The sequence below is a fragment of the Danio rerio genome, chromosome 9, assembly GCF_049306965.1.
Source record: "Danio rerio strain Tuebingen ecotype United States chromosome 9, GRCz12tu, whole genome shotgun sequence".
Classification (NCBI taxonomy): Eukaryota; Metazoa; Chordata; class Actinopteri; order Cypriniformes; family Danionidae; genus Danio; species Danio rerio.
The window spans coordinates 34,540,021-34,562,138 of record NC_133184.1 but is presented as its reverse complement, the minus strand read 5'-3'; the positions used below and the strand labels follow the sequence as shown (position 1 = coordinate 34,562,138).

Genomic DNA, 22,118 nt, shown 5'->3' with positions numbered 1-22,118 from the left:
GTACAAATAAGGAAACGCTCACTGAAGAATGTGACAGTTTCACATTTAGGACATGAGAAAATACAGTCTGCAGAAAACAAAAGGACAGAGATCACTGGAACTCTTAAAATTGAAGATTTCACTTGTTTTAGCTCAATAATGTCTATATTTAAAATATTTAATCTATTTTTTCTATTAATGTTTATTGCTTTTCAAATGGACTAAAACAAAGTAGTTGTAAACTGAACTATTAAAGTAATACTTTACCTAAAAATGGACATTTTGATCACTCACTTGCTATTACGTTGTTTTAGCTGAGACTTTTAACAATGCTGGGACCTAAACATTGGTCTTCCATTGAAAAAGAAATATAAAAATTAATATGATTTAAACAGTTTGGTTATTCACATACTTGAAAATCTATGTGTTTCTGAAAATCACTTGAAAATCAAGTGATTTTGAAAATCTGTGTGTATATACAGCAATATACTGTATATATACAGTGTTGAGGAAGTTACATCACTGTCCATTGAGACTATAATCTCTTTTTCCCTTTCTTTGATCCGTCAGAATAGTGAGAAAGCTTCCATCGCAGAAATGTAAGTCTCTGCCGTCTTGGTTTCTGTCTGTTCCCGCATTCTCTCCTTGAGAGTGGGATGCTTTGTGGCTACGATCATTTTAATTCAGCTTTTTATTTTTTTATAAGTTAATTAAGTAAACTAATTGGTAACTCGCATGACATGTTTTCAAAAGTAACTCAAATAATATTACTTACTTTTTAAAAGTAATGTGTTACTTTACTCGTTACTTTACTTGTAAAAGTAATATTTATATCTCGTTACTTGTAATATGTTAGCCCCAACACTGTATATATATTAAGTATGCTCATAATACCCGATTAACCGTTAACCGAAAGGGTGCGTTTATATATATATATATATATAAGTGAGCAAATGATGACAGATTATTTCATTTTCAATGGTGGGTGAGTAATCCTGTTTAAATTCTGATAATTTTGTAATCGTGTAATACAAATGAAAGCAGAACACTGGAAAAATTTGAATTCAAAATGGTAATTCTACATAAAGTCTGGTGATCTTACTATTTTTGACTGTCTATGAGTGCTATATAAATGTGAGAGACTAAATGAGTTGCATGCAAGCCAAAAGTGTTCCATGCTTGCCTGCTTCCCACACAAATTTGCACAGACACAAAATCATATGCATTTTTTAATTAGTGCATTTCAATAAATCTTAACATACAAAACAGAACAAACATTATAATTTACCCATCGCAAAATGTAAAATTCACATAACTTTTCCCTCAAGTCAAAACCTGCAGTTTTATGACCTTCCGTTCAAATCTAATCCTGTACATGAGATCTCTCATACCTTCCCTAAATATCCTGTCAGACTTTAGGTAACTTTCCACTTTCCCATCTCTTTTTGTAATTCAACTGGAATAAAGCTTTAACATTGATAACCTTGCTGAAATTAAGAACTAAAGGTAAATAAGTTGTAACAACATCTATATCCTGAAAGATATAGTGTCAAATGTAGAACATTTTTAAAACACACAAACATTGCTGATGCTTCCACAAGTGTTGGAAACACATCTGGCATATAAAGCCATTAAGTGACTGTGGTGCTTTGAAAAAAGCCCTTTTTGTCCCAGCAAGCAAGCCTGGGTGTAAACCAGAGTTTGAGTACTGTACAGAAGTATACACTTTAAATGTAGTAGTGCACTAGTTACTGCCACATTCATATTAGCTCTTGTTTTTCGAAAAAAAAGTTGCCACTGCTGAACCGCAATGTGTCTATGAGAAGTCATTCATGCTTTTGTGAACCAGAGCATGTTGTGTGAACCAAAATTCCTGGGATATACAGTATGTCAACTTTTGCAAATGCATGTAACCAACAAAGGAAATATCCATAAGTGTCTCTCCGAATGTAAATATAGTTTCCTGTGATTGTATAACAGGGTATGAGAGAGTGCCAGCTGCTCTCCATTGTGATGGGTTAAGGAGGAAAGGCTTCGGAATGTACACAGCTTGAGCCTTTGAACTCAAGTTCCTTCAGGCTCCCTATGTCTTTCCTTCTCCTTTTGTGCTTTGGGGTCAATGGGTTAAAAAGAGGTGGAGGTCAGCGTGTTATGACTCTCATCTGCCAGCCTCCTCTACTCTCGACACCTCACACCCAGTGCGGTGATTACCCAAACAACCATCACCTCCTTGAACTCCTAAACGTCCAGGTTTGCCTACAACAGACAAAGTTGTCATTAGAATTCCAGACATTCCAAGTGACAATCAAAGACTGGAGCTGAAAGCCCAATGTAGTTCACTTCAATCTGGGATATCTGACATCTGCATGTTAAGACAGTATATTTGGACACACTTCATTCATATACATGAATCCCCTTTAAAACAGTAAATTAAGATTACATGACAACCAAGAAAGTCCTGTGAGAAACTTAATGCCTCACCTCAGAGAGGGGTTTCTCGCTTGTAAAGTGCTGCACTGGTTGGCCCTTCAAACTGCAGCTTAATTGCTTGTTTGAGATTAAGATGGGGGTCAGTAGTCATGTTAAACAGAGATTCGTCAGGTAAGGCACTATGTGGGGAAACAGCTGAAAGGTCAATGGTTGGAGACATCAATGTCTTTTGTAATCCACCCCAATCACCTTGTTGTGCATGGGATTGGAGGTGAAAAGGTGGATACCCCAAAGGCGGACTTTGCCTAATTTTCGTCTGCCTATGCAAGCCTTCTTGGTTTGGCATCACCCCTAAAGAAGCCATGATAGAGTTCCACTTTAGATCAATTCCTCCAGTTTGTTTGAGGCTCTTCTCCATCACATCCTCTATGATGTAAGGACTTTTAGCTTTTAAGAGGTAGTTGCCATCCCCTGATAATCTGAGCCCTTTTAAGGGTTTTTCTAGGTCCTGCAGTTCAGTATAGGAGCACTGTTCATGTGTGGGACTGCACTTGGGTGCAGCCGTATGATTATGCCTAGAAGCTCTACCCTGAAGACTGGTTGGATTGGAGCCAGGAAGAGGCAAGGTGGAGGGCCGACTACGGGAACGAGGAAGTGAATGTTGTTGTATCTGCTGAATGAAATTCAGGCTGTCAGCAGGCACAGTCTGTACTGTGGCCAGGGAGTGGCAGGTGGAAGAGGAGGTCTGTGAGGCAGGCATTGAGTGGAAACGCTCTGCAGTAGACGCAGGGGAACAGGAGGCTGATGTTGACGATGGAGAAGATACAGTGGGGACTCGATCAGCTGCCACCTCTCCTGAACTAATGGACGGATGGGTCTTCACTATGCCTGAAAGATAAGATGCATTAGGAGCACCACTAGGTGTGAATGGTATTAAACCTGAGAAGGGTTTGGCGCCATAGCTCTCCAGAAGTCTGACAATTGTGAAATGACTTTGTTTTCCTGCTACCTTCACTGGGGTGCGACCATAACGGTCCACATGGTCAGGGTTAGCACCTTTCTCTAAGAGCATGACCACAATTTCACTATGCCCCTCCTGAGCAGCAACACTTAGTGCTGTGGCACCCTGCTGTTTGCAAGCCAGATCTACATTGAGACCTTTAGCCCTAAGGAGCAGCCTGCCAGCAGCTGTATGACCTCTCCACGCCACTGAGTGCAAAGGAGGCCGCCCATCAAGATCTCTAGCATTTGGGTCAGCTCCATATTTTAGCAATAGTTCAGTACCTTCCAGATCTCCTCGCCAAGCGGCTACATGGAGTGCAGTTCGTCCCTCTGCATCTTTTGACTCCAGAGGAACACCGCCTTTTTCTATAAGTAGGGTAGCCATGTCTAAACGGCCCTCCAGGACCAGCAAATAAAGGAGAGGTCTTCCTTCAGCATCACGGACATCAGTGTCAGCTCCTCTGCGCATTAACAGCTCTACAATATCTCGGTGTCCCTGCAGAGCAGCCGCACTAAGTGCAGAGTGTCCATCATATGCACGATGATCAATGGGTGATTTACGATCTAGCAGTAACCTGACTGTACTGCAATGGCCTTCTTGTGCTGCCAGAATTAGAGGACTCCGACCTTCTACATCAAGCTCACCCACACGTGCCATGCTACCTCTCTCTGTCAATATTGCACACACACTTTTGTGACCTTCACAAGCTGCAGCATGCAGCGGAGTCCAACCCAGGTCATCCTTGTGATTCTCATCCAAGCCCCTATCCAGCAATGCTCTTACAACTTCGATGCTACCCTTTGCTGCAGCCAAGCAAAGAGCAGTGCGGCCTTCACCATCAATTCCATCCACTGCTGCCCCCCAAAACAGCATACGGTTAACAGTGCGAGTATGTCCCATAGCTGCAGCTGCAAGAAGAGGAGTGATTGAAGAAGGATGAGCTCCAGAACTTTCATCTACATCAGCTCCAGCTTCCAAGAGGAGTTCAACCACTTCCTCATGTCCTTCGTAGGAGGCTAGCAGTAAAGGGGTCATTCCATCTCTGTCCTTATGTTCAGGATCAGCACCTCGCTCTAACAGAAGACTTACAACCTCTCCATGCCCTCGTCCTCCAGCTGATGATGGCACACACAATGCAGCAACAGAGAGAGCGGTACGTCCATCCCCATCTGCAAGATTCAAATCAGCCCCAGCATCCAGAAGGATCTCCACTGTTTCTTTGTGACCCATGTAGGCAGCAGCAATTAGTGGAGTGCGTCCCTCACGGTCTGAATGGTCTACTTCAGCACCATGACCGAGAAGTGTCAGCAGGATTTCCTCATGTCCACCCCATGCTGCTGCTCGCAAGGCTGTCCGACCATCTGAATCACAGCCATCAACTTCTGCTCCTGCTTCCAGAAGACGACGTACAGCTTCCTTGTGGCCACCCCATGCGGCAGAACGAAGAGCAGTCCATCCCTCACTGTCTGCATGCTCCAACAAGGTGTGGGCTGCAGAACCCTTACTTCTTTGCTCTTGCACCCAGTCCAGCAACACCTGTAGTACACCAACATGGCCTTGTTTGGCAGCAAGTGTCAATGCAGTCTGACCCTGGTTGTCGGTCAGTGAAGGGTCTGCTCCATGACACAACAGCAATGCAGCTACATCTACAAGGCCAGCATGCGCTGCTGCTGCTAGTAATGTCCGTCCATCTAATGGGTCTGTGCGATTTACACTGACACCACTGTCAAGTAGTGCTCTCACAGACTCTTCTCTCTGTAATGCTCGTCGAACTATCCTGCTTCCTCCTCCAACACAGTGAACTCCCACACTGGAGCTTTTGTCTGGGGAACAGCTTGAAGGATATATTCCACTTTTCATTAAAAGCTGTAGCACATCTTGCTGAACTAATACAGGTGTATGAGAAGTTGATAGCACATTAGAAGGACAGTCTTTTCTGGTACCGTTAAGAGCTGGAACTCCAGTCCATAGCAACCACAATGCCAAGAGGGCTGGTTCTCCTTCATGAACTCCACTGTTGAGGAGGTGGTGGGCCAACTGACAAGTTTCCTCTGTACTCAAACTACTGGCTCGTAAAGAGAGTGACATGGCCATAGAAAGGTGACCATCCTTAACACAACATAGAAACTTCTGCGTGCAGTATTTAACATCTGTTAACCATTCTGCAAAGCTGCTGTGAAAGAGGAGTTTACTGCCCTCAGGGCCATCTACAAACAGAGATGCCAGAGCTCCCATCTGTGCTTGGAAGTCTCTGATCCCAAGGTAGCAGTCACGGCTTTTGGCAATAGTGTAGAGATCCTCAGCTGTTAGTGGTTGTTGTGATGCCAGGAGAATATTCAGCAAAGGCCTAATATGGACAAACAGCCTTCGAGGAAAGAGTCGTTGACAGAGCCAAAGGTAAAGGCCATTAAGGGTGCCAGGAATGTCCCGAATTTCACGAAGTCCTACTAGACCATTTGCAACACCATCCATCACTCGTTCAAGAAATAAGAAACAGCCACCACTTTTAATGTGCAATAGATTGAGCATTTCAGCCGTCTCTGGGGTAAGCTGTCTTCTTAAAGCTCCATCCTGGTCAAGCCTCCGCAAGATATACTGCTGTACATCCCGTACAGTAGCAGGCTTTCTTAAGTCATCCAAACACAATTTCCGAAAACCTGAAGGGCAGAGGGTCAAGAGATAAAAATAAGGGTAGTGTACACAACAAAATTCAGAGACACATTAAGAAACAATAATGGTCTTAAAAGCCTTTAATCAATGCTGTGAAATAAAGTTTAAACTCTCATATGCAGTTTTTGCCTGTAATCTACACACATCAGCATCTTTTGTTCTTGGTATTTAGGCTGCAGCAGTTTTAGATGATTGTAAAATTACATGTTAACTAAAATTGTAAAATGTTTAAGTGGCAGCAATAAGTTTTCCAAGCCAAAGGTAAGGATCTTCCATTCAAATTTGTTTAGAAAGACATGTAGATGCAACCAGTGTACAACAGACTCTAGTCTTTTAACATTATCCTTAGAGATCCCACTAAGAGCTAATAAGTGGGAAGGACTCTCATTAGAACAGGCTATTTCATCTAGTAAAATAAAGCACTTCAAAGCCATAATATACCGACGTATGACAAAAAAGCATAGTCATTAGCTGTTTGTTTGAGAATACTGGCTATTTGTGCGATCATACAAGTGTTTACTCATTTGTTACTAAACTGGTCTCTATTTGCAGAACAAAGTCTTTGTGTGCACTGCGCAGTCTTAACCAAAACGAACAATGAACAACACTCACAGGAAAGCAATTAAGCTAATCATCTTACAGTGCATTTCACAATGCTTATGAAATGGTTTGTGAATCATCTTTCTTTGTACCTGAGAACATCTTGCAAACGGCTTTGTTCTGGCGGCGTGCAGAGCAGACCAGAAGGATCCAGGGGGGAAAGAGCTGTATGTGTTTGAGCAGGAGCTCAGCGATAGAGGAACTTGGTGTGCCTGCTGATCCTGATATTGACCCTTCTCCAACTCCATTACCTCCACAACACCCAGAGTCAACGGAGTCCACCACAATAAACACACTGTGAGCTGGTGGTGTCAGTGATAAAAGAGGTTCTAATACTGCCCTGAAGAAGAAGAAAAAAATAAATAAAATACTGTAATCAAGCAGCAATGAATGCATCACACCACATGAATTCTGGGTAAATATGATTGACATAATTATAAAAAAAATGTTGATGTTAATGTTCCTAACAACAGAATAGGAATAAATGAAAGAATGCAAGAAGCAAGGAAGTACATATTTCTCTCAACAACAGCGAGCAAATGGGGAATTCAATGATTCTGAGAACTTGAACTGGGAAAGACATGTCACCACATACTGTATGGACTAAAATAGAACTTATCTCTAAAGGAAATAAGTGCTGAAATGCGGCACTGCTTTGTTTGTGAGAATGGACGACATTGCAAAAGTGTTTTAACAACCATCCAAAGAACTCCCAGATCATTAAAGCATTCTGATTATTGATTCTTTCTCACAGCCACGCTTGAGGTGTGGTTGTAGAGGCATCATGACTCAGTGTTATGGAAGCTCAATGATTTCCTGTGGCTTCCAGCGCATAGCAGTAGACACAGAGAAGGTGTTGCTTTCTTATCAGCCTCAAATTCACCTGCAGTAACTGTGTTACACTTATCACTGACCCGGTACACTTATTTTATGATTGACATTTCAATCTATGTGGTGCATGATAAAATACTTTCATCTATCCTAGGTTATTACGTTGAGGCAAATAAAAACACTTCCTAACCAGTGTTAGCTCAGCATTGTGATGCTGATATCAATGACACGGGTTTGGAACAGGACTATAGTCCAAGTTTTTATGTAAATTTAGCAGATTTTGTCAAATAAGATCCACTGTACACAGCTGAACCACTGCAAATGAATGAATCCATTTGAACTTCCTACAGTATATCATGAAAGGGTTTCAGTATCTTGTTGAGAATCATGATGTGCTTAAAACACTTTTTTATATTAATAATCAATGAATAAATCACTTTTTAATAACTATACTGTTTGTTTTATACCAACTATAGCCATTGACTCTTTGATTTTCTTCTTTAAATGGAAACAATATTCTTCCCTGGTTGCAAGTATTGCACTCTATTAGCTAGAATTACTGCTCATAAACTGATAAAGACAATTATCCCAATCTGCTTTATTTATTGGCAAGGCAATTACATAAACCTTTTTACTCTATTTTTATGAAATGCATCAGTATTACAGTTCCACTTTCATACACCCACCATTAAATTTATGACCATAAGCATTCCTTGTTTATCTGTTCCTTATCTCCAACACGTGGGCTCACATAATTTGTCAAGCTAATGCCCTTTTAACATGCTCAGATCACAGCTTGAGCCGAACAACCTTATAAATGTGCTTCCTGACTCATCCTGTCCATATAGACCAGCTATAGGGCTTGTCTTGACCCTGGTAATGCGCATGCAAGTTAAGGACAGAGAAAAGTTATGTGATGCTTTTTATTGTACTGGACAAAATGGGAGGTTTAAAGGTTTTGGCCATGCTGAAGATTGCAGGATTGCAAGTCCGTACTTCCAAAATATAAAAAGAGATCTTAAACGACTGCCAAAACTGGAATAACAGGATAAAATTGCCAAAACAAGGAGTGATTAAGAGGGCATAAACATGATCATGTTTTCAAAAAATCCTTATCAGTTTTAGCCATCATTTACGAAATAATACCTGAAAATGACAAGTGGACATTTTTGAAAACAATACTACACTACTTGACTAAAGTCTTGCCAACTATCCAAGTTTTAGGAACAACAAACAATACATTTCAGTTGATCATTTGGTATCAGAAGTGGCTTAAATTGAAGGCAAAGTTCCTCTAGATTACACTTATTTTACCAAAATTAAATCTGATTATGCCTTGAATTTTAATTATTTTATTAGGATAGTAAGGTCTGACTTTGCTTAGGCAAAATCTTTTCACTTACCAGAAATAGTGTACAGTATAGAATATAAAGTCATGGTGCAGTGGAAAAAGAATTAATATTGTGTATAACTCCCATAAGCTTGGACGACAGCATCCATAAATCTCTACAATGACTCAAATAACTTATTAATAAAGTCATCTGGAACCTTCTTGCAGGACTCCGAGAGCTCATGAAGATGCTTTGGACTCATCTTCAATGACTCCTACATTTCATCCCAGACAAGCACAATAATGTTTATGTCTGGTGACTGGGCTGGCCAATCTGGAAGCACCTTGACCTTCTTTGCTTTCAGGAACTTTGATGTGGAGGCTGAAGTATGAGATGGAGCACTATCCTGCTGAAGAATTTGCCCTCTCCTGTGGTTTATAATGTAATGGGCAGCACAAATGTCTTGATACCTCAGGCTGTTGACGTTGCCATCCACTCTGCAGATCTCTTGTATGCCCCCATACTGAATGTGACCCCAAACCATGATTTTTCCTTTCCCAAACTTGACTGATTTCTATGACAATCTTGGGTCCATGCAAGTTCCAATAGGTCTTCTGCAGTATTTGTGATGATTGGGATGAAGTTCAACAGATGATTAACTGAAAAAATCTACCTTTTGCCACTTTTCCAAATGAACAACTAGAAGTCAAGTTATTATTTGTTGCTCTTACTACTGGGGCCGACGACAAGACTTTTGTCAGGTAGTGTACTATCATCTCCATGTAAACATCAAATACAGAGACATAATGTCATATATGCTCAATCTACAGGCAAGCTTGAGTATTTAATCAAAAGAAAAAAGCAATGCCTGATTTGATTGTATCTGTGCATATATTGTCAGCAAAAAAAAAAGGAAATTGTTATGTAACTTCTGTCACAAGGGAGATCTTTGTTTGTCAGTGTTAATTATAGCTTTTGGACATCAGAGAGCCTGCTGGATAGAGCAGGGACTAGCGCTCGCATTTCACCTCTAAGCTAACCCTTCTTACATTCTTTCACTAGGACCAGAGAAAAACATCACTTTTTTAGCATGTGCAAGACAAATGTGGGCTGTATGAGCTGAAGAAAACTAGCGTAAGAGTAAACACCAAGAGAAAAGTAAGAATGGAGTAAGTTGTCAGCATGGTGACCTCACCGACGGAGCCAACTCTACAAAATAGTGACACGATTCTTTAGCCCTTTTTTCCTTCTACGGTTGTAAATAGCGCCATCCATCTGAGCTGAACGCTGGCCTATTGTGATAACTGTGAATAGGCGTCATTATTGCGATGAGATGAATAAATAAATAAATATATGTGGCAGAAAGGCAGAACAATAGCCCCTTTCCTGCCTTTGACATAGAGTCTTTCTGAGGGCTATCAGACGAAAACACGATGGAGGAGGAGAATATATGGGATGGGAGGCTTTAGTAGAAAACAATAAAAGAAAGACTGTTCAAGCAAGATGCCACCGAGTGCATTTACATTCATTCAATGAAAAAACTTTAGCTTAAAGGGACAGTTCACCCAAAAGAATGTAGATTCTGCCATCATTTACTCACTCTAGACTTTTTAACACAACAAATTTTAACACAAAAGACGATATTCTGAATAAAGTCCAATATAATATTTGTTAGTCCTACTAACGATGTCAATGGTTACATTCTTCAAAATATCGTCTTTTGTGTTCAGCTGCACAGAAAACTGGTAACTGGTTTGGAACAAGTCAACAGTGAGTCAATGATGGCAGAATTTTTTATATTTGGGTGAACCTTTCCCTTAAATACTTTGCAGAGGACATATATGCACTCTATATAACTTGACTAAATGACTAAAAAACAATACAAAAGCTTGTGGTAATGGCCCACATTTACAGTACATGTGTTTAGTTGGGTTGTGATTCATTTATGAACTTGATGTTTAAAAATTCATGACATTAAAAAGAGTTTTTAGCCATCAGAATTGGTCTGTTGGTCTCAAAATGTCATAAACCCAAGCTTCAAATGATTTGGTCTCTTTTTAAACTACAAAATGTTGTGGAGCCCAAAGCTCTTTTAAACCAGAATCACAACATTACGTCTGAGTCGTTTAAAGGCCCCACTGAAGTGTCACTTTCCTTGCACAAACAATGTGAAATACAGAGGGAGTGTGTAAGGTACACCAAAGGCCTAGCTGTGAAACATCTGGGATTTCTCACAGGAGTAATGCTTGGAGAGCAAACATGAAATGCTTGAAGAACTAAAGGCAGACAGAAATGAGTTCAAAGGGATGTTGAACAGTGAGTGATTTGTTGCAGTGCAGAAGCAACAGAAAAATGTGAAAAATTCTGAGAAGAGTAGTTATAAGAACAACTGTAACAAAGATTAAGGTTAGGTTAGGATAAATTTTGTACATATATTGAGAGACTATATATATATATTAGGGGTATAATGGATCATGGTTGATCTGTGATTCGTACGGATCACAACCCATGGTTTGGAACACACGTGGCCCGTGGATTAATCCTTTTTTTACTGGTAGATTAATTCTAAATTTGTAACAATCACAAAGAGATTGCCTCTCTTGTAATTCAAATCACATGTAGGAAAGAATTTAGGCTTTCCTGTAAAATATGAGGATGACGGAAGAAGTTGTGGTAGGTTTTTTGGGATGTGATGGGTTTCATTAAAGGCATTTTGTGTCACTACTTGTTTAGCCTACATCAATGCATTCATTGCAAGTTGCATGATTAATCATGAAAATATCGGAATCTCAACAACCACACAACATAAATTATATATGATGGAGATTTGCATTTGTTTATTAATCATTCAAATCGCAGGCTAAATAATTCAAATGAATCATTGACTTCTGCTCTCTTCCTTAGTTTCAAAAACACAGATTGTTTTTTTACAATTTAAAACAGCATCATTGGATATATTTTTTACTTCTGGAGAAACGGTTGTCCTAAAAAACTAACAAAACAAAAAACCCAAATAGAAAATCTTACTCATACCTTAGGAACAATATGGAAGACAATTTTGACGGTTTTAAAACCTTAACTTTTCCTAACAGCAGTATAGCTTGAACACAGTTATCGTCTCATGCCTATCCGTGACTAAAAACCATTATGTCATTTGAACCGTGAGATTTGTGATCTGTTACATCAGGGGTCACCAATCTCGGTCCTGAAGGGCCGGTGTCTCTGCAAGGTTTAGCTCCAACTTGTCTCAATACACCTGTCTGGGTGTTGCAAGCAAACCTAGTAGGACCTTGATTATCTTGTTCAGGTGTTTTTGGTCAGGGTTGGAGCTAAAATCTGCAGAACACCGGCCCTCCAGGAACAAGTTTGGTGACCCCTTTGTTACATTATATGTGGAAAGGATACATTTTTTAAATGCAGATTTATCTCACTGCAATCTTGAAATTTATCTAGAATAATCTAGATTAAAATGACTCATTTGAATTCTGCCAAAGGCATTCAGAATAGGTGTGCTACCCAAATAATGACTAAATATAAGTCTTTGAGAACAGGTTCCTCAAGCCAGGTGGCGCATTAGACCAGGAGCTCATCTCCGGTTTACAAAATGCATCACAAACTGCTTGAGAAACTGTTCTATAATGATAATTGGTAATGAAAATAAATTATGTTCAATAAGATGTCGATTCAGTTAAACATGAATTTTGAATGTTTTGTAGGCCTACATAAGCTTGAAACAGCTATTTTTGATTACCTTAATCTGACTAAAGACTATGCAGATATTAGTAGCATTATTGAAGTAAACACCGCAATCAAACTATTACAGTCATGCAGGACTTTTCGCTATATTTTCTGACAAGATCTACATACAGTCCGCGGCTGTCAGTAAAGGGCCGTACACACACACATCGCGAAATGCGGAAGCATTTGGCACGCGTTATTAAATTCCATAACACTCTCACCAGTCCTTACTCCTTATTTGCGTCTAATACCTAAGCCCACATGGATTCTACACTAATATATATATAATTATATATGTATAATTAACATTATATTAGCAATTCCCTTAATCAGCTGTACACTTACATAATCCTAAAATAACAAGATATGATTACAATTCAATCAGATGTAATTGTATATTAATTTTTTTACATATATATATATATATATATATATATATATATATATATATATATATATATATATATATATATATATATATATATATATATATATATATCAACTGCCAAATGATGTGCCTATTTTACACAGCTCATGAATGCAAACAAAATAAACCATGAACATTGATTGTACTTTCTGAAGAGGTTAGATTTCCATCACAATAACTATTAAGTAACCCAAATGAACTATTTGTTAGCAACAAGTTCTCATTACTGTTGCCAAAGAATAATGCTTCTTAAAAGATGATGACTCTTTTCTAAAATTTACTCCATTGCAATGTATAAATCATGAAAAATACCAACCTTTTAAAAGTTTCATCAGGTGCTCTTTGGCAGTGAAGGGGCTCCAAGACAGTGGCAACAGAAGCACTGCTTATCACTTTCACATAGTTAGGTCCCAGAAGTGGACTTTCCTTCAGCTGTTCAACTAGCGCCAAAACAAACCTCCACACTTCAACACTGCCCGCATCCTCTCGCTGGCAATAGTGCCAGGCCAAACAGCGAGAAGCCAACCCTGCCGCCTTGCATGTTTCAGACTGTGGCCAAACCAGTTCTGTGCAGAGGGCTGTCTTTCCCGTGCCGGGGCCTCCAGTCACTAGGACCCCTGGAGAGACACGGTTTGATCCCTCCACACCCTTGTTGGCATCTCGAGCCTCTAGGCATCTTTGGAGCTTCTCGAGGGCCCATTCACGGCAGTAGAACCGCCGGCCCCGTAACAAGCTGGGTAACATGCTTCTCATCTGGCCCTCAGGAGATGAACCGGGACGGACCATGAGGATGTTCCTTCTTCCATAGTCCCACTTCAAGCATTCAGCACAGTTAACACAAAAAAATGCAGGGGGTTGTGCTGAGCTATATGCAAATGTTTGCTACTGAGTGCTTTCCGGAATGGAGAGTCAGAGAGAGTGTCCTCAGATGACTGTTGGCCGCAGGTGTGTTTGTATTTTGCAATCCAGCAGGTCCAAGTCATGCTGCTAGTCAGAAGTCCTGTAAGACAAAACAAACATAAGAAGAAGGGTGTAATTTAGTTAATGTTTTAAAACTTTCCTCTAACCTAGTTTAATGTGTAGAAACAAGCGTAAGTCATATAGGTTGTTTTCAATCACGTGGTTCTGGTGACGTGCGAAATTTAAATGGAAGGCAGGTTGTAAAAAACTGAATGGGAGACATAGAGGACATCCGTATTTTTGCGATTTTTACCATAAAATTTGAAAATCTGAGTTTTATCCTGAACTAAAATCTACAGTATTTGCCATATATTTGCCTGTCATCAAGGCGGTAAATACTATATAAGCTGTCACATAAAAAATATTATAGTAAATACAATAGCGTTTGGAAGCAAACTGTAGATAACTGAATTAACTGTTGTAGTAATAATATTGTTGCAGTGGTAAAACACATCTGTAGCAATAAACAAATACATTCAATAGGTTTCAATTTTCTACGCTATAATTATACATTAACACAATGCACCAGTTTACACAAACGTTACAGTGTTTATTACGGTTTATCAGTTTACTATGCTACAGTATTCTGCAGCATTCATTAACAAAGGGTTGTACTCATTATACTTTACGATGTGGTTGAAAAACATGTTAATTAAAAATGACTATAGTTTTTCCTCCATGCAGATATCTTCCAGACATTGTGAAATAACAGACGAAAGCATACGAAAGTGTGGATGCAGTCAACATTATTATTTATTTCTTTATTTTTGTAAGGGGGAAAAAGTGTTACACACTAATAACTGTCTATTTTTTGCAAGGGTTGCATTTATTTTTTGCTCTTTCAATGAACTTACCATCAACAAACATTCACCACTGCTGAGCATCTCGAGGTTCACATTACAGTTGTTTATTCTGCCGAAATGCCAGTAAATACATGAATTATTGCAAAACAAGATGGGGATTTCATAAGGTATTTATTTTCTCCTGGATTTTCTCCTGTTGTATCTTATTTTATTATAATGCATTAACATATCTATACACATAGCTAGGCTTGTATATAATCTTTTTTGGTGCTGTCAAACAAATTATTGTGTTCAAAAAAGTTTGTACACATGGATGTATTGAAAAAAATGTTTATTACATGCCAACTTTTCTTTCGTTTTACAGCTAGTTTCTTAAACTTTCTCAGCTTTATAAGCTAAAACTTTTGGAAGTCTATAAAAGTTGTTCAACATTTCTTATTTTGGCCAATTTAAACAATTATAAACAACATAAAACAGAAACATTTTGATATTCTAATAGCGATTCCTAAGTAGAATAAACACTTCCTGCCCTCCATTTGAATTTCGCGGATCAATGACCTCATGTGAAAACTACTTTTTGATAAAATATTCTTATTTTTACAGAACATTAGGTCAGCATATAAAAATACATATAAAAAACGACATTTAATTTAAACATAATTTTACATGAGTACTTTCAGTTTGTCTCATTTTCACATAGGATGTTTCCTGAAAATCTTTATCAGGATGCCATTGGTTGAAACTTATTGACTGAAACTCGTAATTAAGCCAACAATGCATGTGGTCATGTAAAAGCAGTAAACACATTTTCCTTTATACACACACAGCTTTTTGGAGTATGCATGTGTAATATACAATATGACAGGAAAGTGTCCTTACTGTGGATTTAAGTGCATTCAACCACAGGAAACTTTCTGAATGATATTGTGCACTCTTGAGCCAAGATTTTTCATTTTTTAAGTGCTCTCATACAGTGCAGCCATAGGATTAAATGAGTCTGGGAAACTTCAAATATAAAAGAAGAAAGAGTCAATTAAAGTTTCTTGCTGGCATTTCAGAATTCTTGTTCGTGCTTTAACAGTAAAGCCCAGATAATAAATACAATTGAAATCTTGAATTGACTACATGAAAATAACATGATTTTTTTCAATGAAGTATCATGAAAGCAGCTTGGTCAGGCTATTAATCTGCATGTAAAATGTGTTCTTTCAATAAACTGATCGTTTGTAGTTATCAGCGTATTGTAAACATGCTCTGTGTGTAACCACAAGCTATCAGTTGCGCCAATGTGTCCGACTCGTCAGGATGCATAAATAAACACAGATATGCTCCAAAAATGTGGCACCGATTGAAACCAGTCATTATTGTTGCAATTCTGTTTGGTGATGCTAGCACCATGGAAATTACACACTTCACCTTTAAATGAAAGCTTGGCATTTAGCGCAGCCAGGACAGGCGAGATGGAAAGGTTGAGAGAGAAACAGAAATAGAAAGAGGGTTAGAACATATCTGTCAAACTCCCGAGAAACTGAGAGCTCAGATACACAAGCGAGCAAAGCTTATAACCCAACCCTCAGCTTAAATAGTGCTAAGCAATGAAGAAATAAAGTTAGATGAATCAAAGAGATAGACTTAACATCTTACCTTATTTGTTAAACTATTTTACATTTTCTCCATGGCAGCCTCGCCTCAAATGCTATTTTTATGTCTTTCTGTTGCTCCCTTCTTCCTCCTCAGAGGTCTGAAATGTACTCCTCCTTTGGCATATTCTCCCCGGCTCCCAGCTGCTTACCGGTTTTTCTGGTCCTTTATCTCCTCCCCTCCTGCTCCTCAACATGTCAGGGCATGAAGTGAAATAGCTGACTGCAAGAAGGAGAGCAAGCATGAGTATGAGGGAGGAGTTAGGTTTGGGGTCAAAGTTTAAACTCAGATGCATGATGTCATGCGGTGTTTCTCCTTGCTTTCTGTGTCCCTACACATTCTTGTAAGAGAGCGAGAGCTCTCGGACAAGATCCATACGGTTGCTCTAAATGCTGTACACTTCACATGTCTGAAATTTATTAGAAGCCATAAAACAAAACAGAAGTGCCGTCACTGAACAGCCAGCAACCTCATTACAATAAACACAGTGCTGCTGACAGTGTATTTTCTTCTTGATGCCTATATCAACAACTAACTAATCGACAACATATGGTGGTGTGAGGGAGTGTAGTGGGTAAAAACACAGGCTGTGTGCCTGGAGGTCGCAGGATCAGATTGTTACGGATGATCCATGAATCCTCTAAATGTTGTGTCCTCGAGGAAAGCACTCATGCCGAGATTGCTCCAGGGGGATTCTCCCTGTAATTACTGTACTGTGGGTTACTTTGGGTAGAGTCAGATTGAAAACAAGCAACTTGTGTGAGTGTGTGTGTGTGTTTTAACTCTGTCAGCATATGCTTACACTGTAAACTCTAAAAGTCAAGGCACAGTAACTCAGACCATTTGAGGAAACCGATTTCAAAAAACCATTTAAGTTCAAAGACTAATCCTAATGTGTACTGTGAACTTAATCCATTTGAGTAAATGAAGCAATGTGAGCCCAGTAAAACCTAATAAATGAAGAGAACTCAAACCAACTGTGTACTGTAAAACCCAAATAGTTAAGGCAACTCAAATCGTTTGAGGAAGCTGATTGCAACAAACCATTTGAGTTAAAAAACTAGTCCTGTGAACTTACTCCATTTAAGTTGAAGTAATGAGGCATTGAATGAACTCATTACCTTCAACACTGAGTTCAAAACACTTTTCAAATGAGTAGAATTAACTTTCAGTACATTTGGAGTTAACTACACTCATTTCTTTTGATACTGTTGACTGTTGGGTTTTATAGTGTAATGATATGGGGGTCAAAATAGTAAATATTAAACAATGAAGTAACCGCCTTAAATCAATCAGCAGGCTTTGTAGAGTTCTGAATACATAAATAATGTATTATTTCTGAACACAACTGAAATAGTGTCAATGCTGATAGATAATCTGCATATTTTTACTTATAGATAAAAAAAAAAAAACATTTTACACGAAGCCAGTAGTTGGCACCAAAAGTCCTCAAGTGACATATTGTACATGTAAAACAGAGCATCTTCATTCTTATATAAATAATGTAATAATAATAACCATTATTCATTTTATTTTCAACTTTGTCATTTTATTAATCAGGGGTCGCCACTGGGGAATGAACCTCCAACTTATCCAGCCTATGTATTATGCAGCGGTTGCCCTGCCAGCTGCAACCCATCACTGGGAAACATCCATACACACTCATTCACACACATACACTATGGACAATTTAGCTTAACCAATTCACCTATAGCACATGTTTTTGGATTTGTGGGGGAATCCGGAGCACTCGGAGGAAACCCACTCGAACATGGGGAGAACATGCAAACCTTCTTGTGTTTCCTCTTATTAATAACCACATATTAATAAATGTTTGCTTGCCATTTTAAACAGTATGAGGTAGGGCTGCACAAAATATCGTTTCAGCATCGATATCGCAATGTGCACATCTGCAATAGACACATTGCAAAAGTATGCAATGTTATGTCTAGATTATAGTAGACTAAGAGCTACAGAATTGTATTTAATCACTGCATATGAAATTTATATGAACTATGCAAAAAAAAGTTGTTCATACTTTTTAATTTCTTTTTTCTTTGTATCTAGTCCAAATATCTACACTTCAAAGTGAAAACAAGAATATTTTACTCTCCCCACTAAGGAAAGACCCCTAATTTTGCCTTATTTCATCTGACTTCTAAAACAAAACAATATTTTTACTTAACCTAAGTTTTATTTAGATATTTGAACTAGAAATGAGACAAAACAAAGAAAAGCATTTTGCATAGTGATTTATTAAATTTCTGGACCTGAATACTGCTCGACTCCCCTAGAAAAACATCAAATAGAGCTACTCAACTATCTTGTGAAACTGTATTTATATTGCTATAAATATCGCAGAAAAATAAAATATCGCAAAATCAGATTTTTCCAATATCGTGCAGCCCTAGTAAGCGGTGATTAAATTTTTTTTTACATTATGTATATATATATATATATATATATATATATATATATATATATATATGTATATATATATATATATATATATATATATATATATATATATATATATATATATATATATATATATATATATAATATTCATTTTTTATGTTTTTAACAAATATTTTATTTAGGTTTTTAGGGTAACCATACGCAGCAATTTATGATTTTAGATGGTGAATCACTGGTGATTCATCAAACGCAAGTAAACAGCTAGTAGATTACAAAAATCATATATATTTTGAGTCAATTTCAATTGAATCTTGAACGTTTCAAAAACATAAAGTACTGTCAAAATTTTCAATCAAAAATTAGCATTTTTATTAGCCTCCTTTGTTTGTGTTGAGTTATTTCACTTTATAGACCATGAAATGGACTTATTCTTTGCCATAAATGTGAAATTGCTGTACATACACACAGGAGCCTGATAAAAATGCTCATTTAAGAGGAAAATATTAGTCTGTATTTAGAGGTTTTTCCATCTAAACGCTTATTTTGTTTAAAAAGAAGGCAAATAAAACAAGCAACATTTGCTTCCATAAAAACGAGAAATAAGTGTGGATGGTGAATATGCAATAACATCAAGTCCTGCATCATTACATGCTTCTTGTCATTAATAATTCAGCTGAAGCTTTTAACATTGCCGCAGGTTCAGTCCTTCTCGAATAACCGACGAATATTCATCTCGAGCAACAACCCCCCCAAAACAGTTGATCTCCACAGCTGATCCTGTCCGTTTCCCAACTACACTTAACCATTACACAACGCTACACCAAGTCCAACTAAGTTTTGAGAAATAAATGACCCATGCGTGGATGGAAATTAAGAGATGTATAACCCTTGCCTGCACACACTCAGCTTCCAGCGTCTGAATGCCGTTTAATTGACCGGAAGCGGAGACTCGGCAGGTTACAGGTGCCGCATCTTCATCATCCTGACGCCCACCTGGCGCTCACTGCACTCGGACACTACAAAACCCGAAGCCTTTTAATCCTTCACGACACAAAGATGCAATCCGAATCAGCATCTCGTTTTCTGTCAGCATGGCAACAGATCCACGCGTGTCCACAGTGCAGCTCCACGGCACGGCGAGTTTCGAGTCCGGTGAGGGGTTGTACGGTGTAGATGTTTGTTTACATGAAGCGTGGAGTTATTCCGCGTCGTGTCCGTCGATCATACATTGTCCCTGCAAAAACAGAGCAGATCACGCGCTGCTCCCACGATGGAAGTCTGTGGCAGCTCCAAGTTTTCAAGCACAAGCATCTTGATTGGTTTATTCCTGCTTGATCACCCTGGCCCACAAGAGGGCGCACTTGTCAAGTAAGTATGAGATCAATAGCAGATTAATGCTGCTGTGATTCAAAATGGAAAACCTGTAAGACATGTTATTTAAATTTAAATAAATACGGATAAAACTTAATACAATGAGAAAATAAAAATAAGATATATGACAGTGTATCACTTTCACTGTTTTTTCAAAGAGGGGTGTTTGGCACCAAATGTTGGGCCCTGTCTGTACGGTGGTGGTCCCCTTACAACACCATGCAATCAGAATCAGGACTGAATTATTTTTAATTTAGTAATTTTCTTTTCGGCTTAGACATTTTATTAATCGGGGGTCACAGCAGAATCAACTGCCAACCTATCATATCATAATGCATATGTTTTTTGCAGCGAATGCAGTTTCAGCTGCAACCCATCACTGGGAAACACCCGCTCATTCACACACATACACTACGGACAAATTTACTTTACCAAATTTACCTTTAGCGCATGTCTTTAGACTTGTGGGGGAAATTGGAGCACCTGGAGGAAACCCATGCAAACATAGGGAGAACATGCAAACTCCACACAGAAATGCCAACTGACCTAGCCGGGGCTTAAACCAGCAGCCTTCTTGCTGTGAGGTGACAATTTATTATAAGGGGTGCACCCTTATGTAGGGTGGGGAGCTCTGTCACTCGGGAGGAGCTCGGAGTAGAGCTGCTGCTCCTTCACATCGAGAGAAGTCAGTAGAGGTGGATGCCTCTGGACACCTACCTAGGGAGGTGTTCCAGGCATGTCCCACCTGGAGGAAGCCTCAGCAAAAACCCAGGACATGCTGGAGTGAGTATATATCTCTCGGATGGCCTGTGAAAGCCTCGGAATCCCTCCTGAGGAGCTGGAGGAAGTTTCTGGGGATAGGGAAGTCTGGGGTTCTCTCCTCAGACTGTTGCCCCTGCGACCCGACCTAGGAAAAGCGGATGAAAATGAATGAACTGAATGATTAATCATTATTAGTATTTTATTACTAAATTAATAATACAACTATTTATTATAATTATTTAAAAAAATTATAATTATTTTATTATTATAGTATATTACTGTTTTTTTGAGTGTAAAAAATTATTATTGTAACAAGAAGACGTTAATATACTCAGTTCCTCTGTTAGGCATATGGCTCATAATATTACACATTTTTAATCATGTTAAAATGATCCTAATAGTCTTACAGTAGGCCTTTTTTATTTTAGGGTAAAAAATACTTGTTTTGTGAAAGTCATTGTCTACTTTTTGCCAAATGAGTTGTTGAAATAATAATTAATTGTTGTTGAATGGAAATACAAATTAGATTAGTTTATTTTATGTAAGGGTTGCACGATATTGGACAAAAGCTGACATCACAATATTTAGTTTGTCTGCAACATATATTGTGATATGAATCAAATTTTACAAGATGACTTAAAGCTCAATTTGGAATCAATTCATGACTTTGTATTGATTAGACTTATTTTGTAGAGGAGTATCTGCATAAAATACAATACATTTAAATAGATACAAATTAATTTTATGGTTTTCTATGAAAACAACAGTATTGAGGTACAGAAATGCAATTATGATAATATATAAAATAACACTGTATTCGTGTAGCGTCTTCATTGTATAAATCATTTAAGACAGTTTATTTAGTTTTAAATACCTTTTATAACCGCTTGGATTAGGTTTGCATAAATCTTACACAGTCACATATCTCAAAAACACATGCAAACGAAAATCTTTCCGTCTATTTTAGGGTTAAACTTTGTGATGACCCCACAAATCATATGTTCTGAACTGTGCTGCTGATCAACTATAATCCCAACTCAACATTGCAGATCCTGCGATGTGGCTATTGCAGCTTCAGAAATTTTAATATCGATACTAAAACAATATATTGTGCAGCCATAGTATATAGTAAATTATGTTTATTTTACCTTTTG

General features: G+C 38.3%; 1 protein-coding gene across 1 annotated transcript; it reads right to left on the bottom strand.

The window, feature by feature from the left end:
- Positions 1-1,195: 1,195 nt before the first annotated feature.
- On the bottom strand, positions 1,196-16,624 carry ankrd50l (ankyrin repeat domain 50-like). The gene is made up of 5 exons (XM_017357830.4): positions 16,417-16,624; positions 13,326-14,009; positions 6,775-7,022; positions 2,461-6,069; positions 1,196-2,235 (listed from the first exon to the last, which is right to left on the bottom strand). Exons 2-4 carry the CDS (start codon positions 13,793-13,795, stop codon positions 2,462-2,464), a joined length of 4,326 nt encoding a protein of 1,441 aa, XP_017213319.1. The 5' UTR covers positions 13,796-14,009; positions 16,417-16,624; the 3' UTR covers positions 1,196-2,235; position 2,461.
- Positions 16,625-22,118: the final 5,494 nt, after the last annotated feature.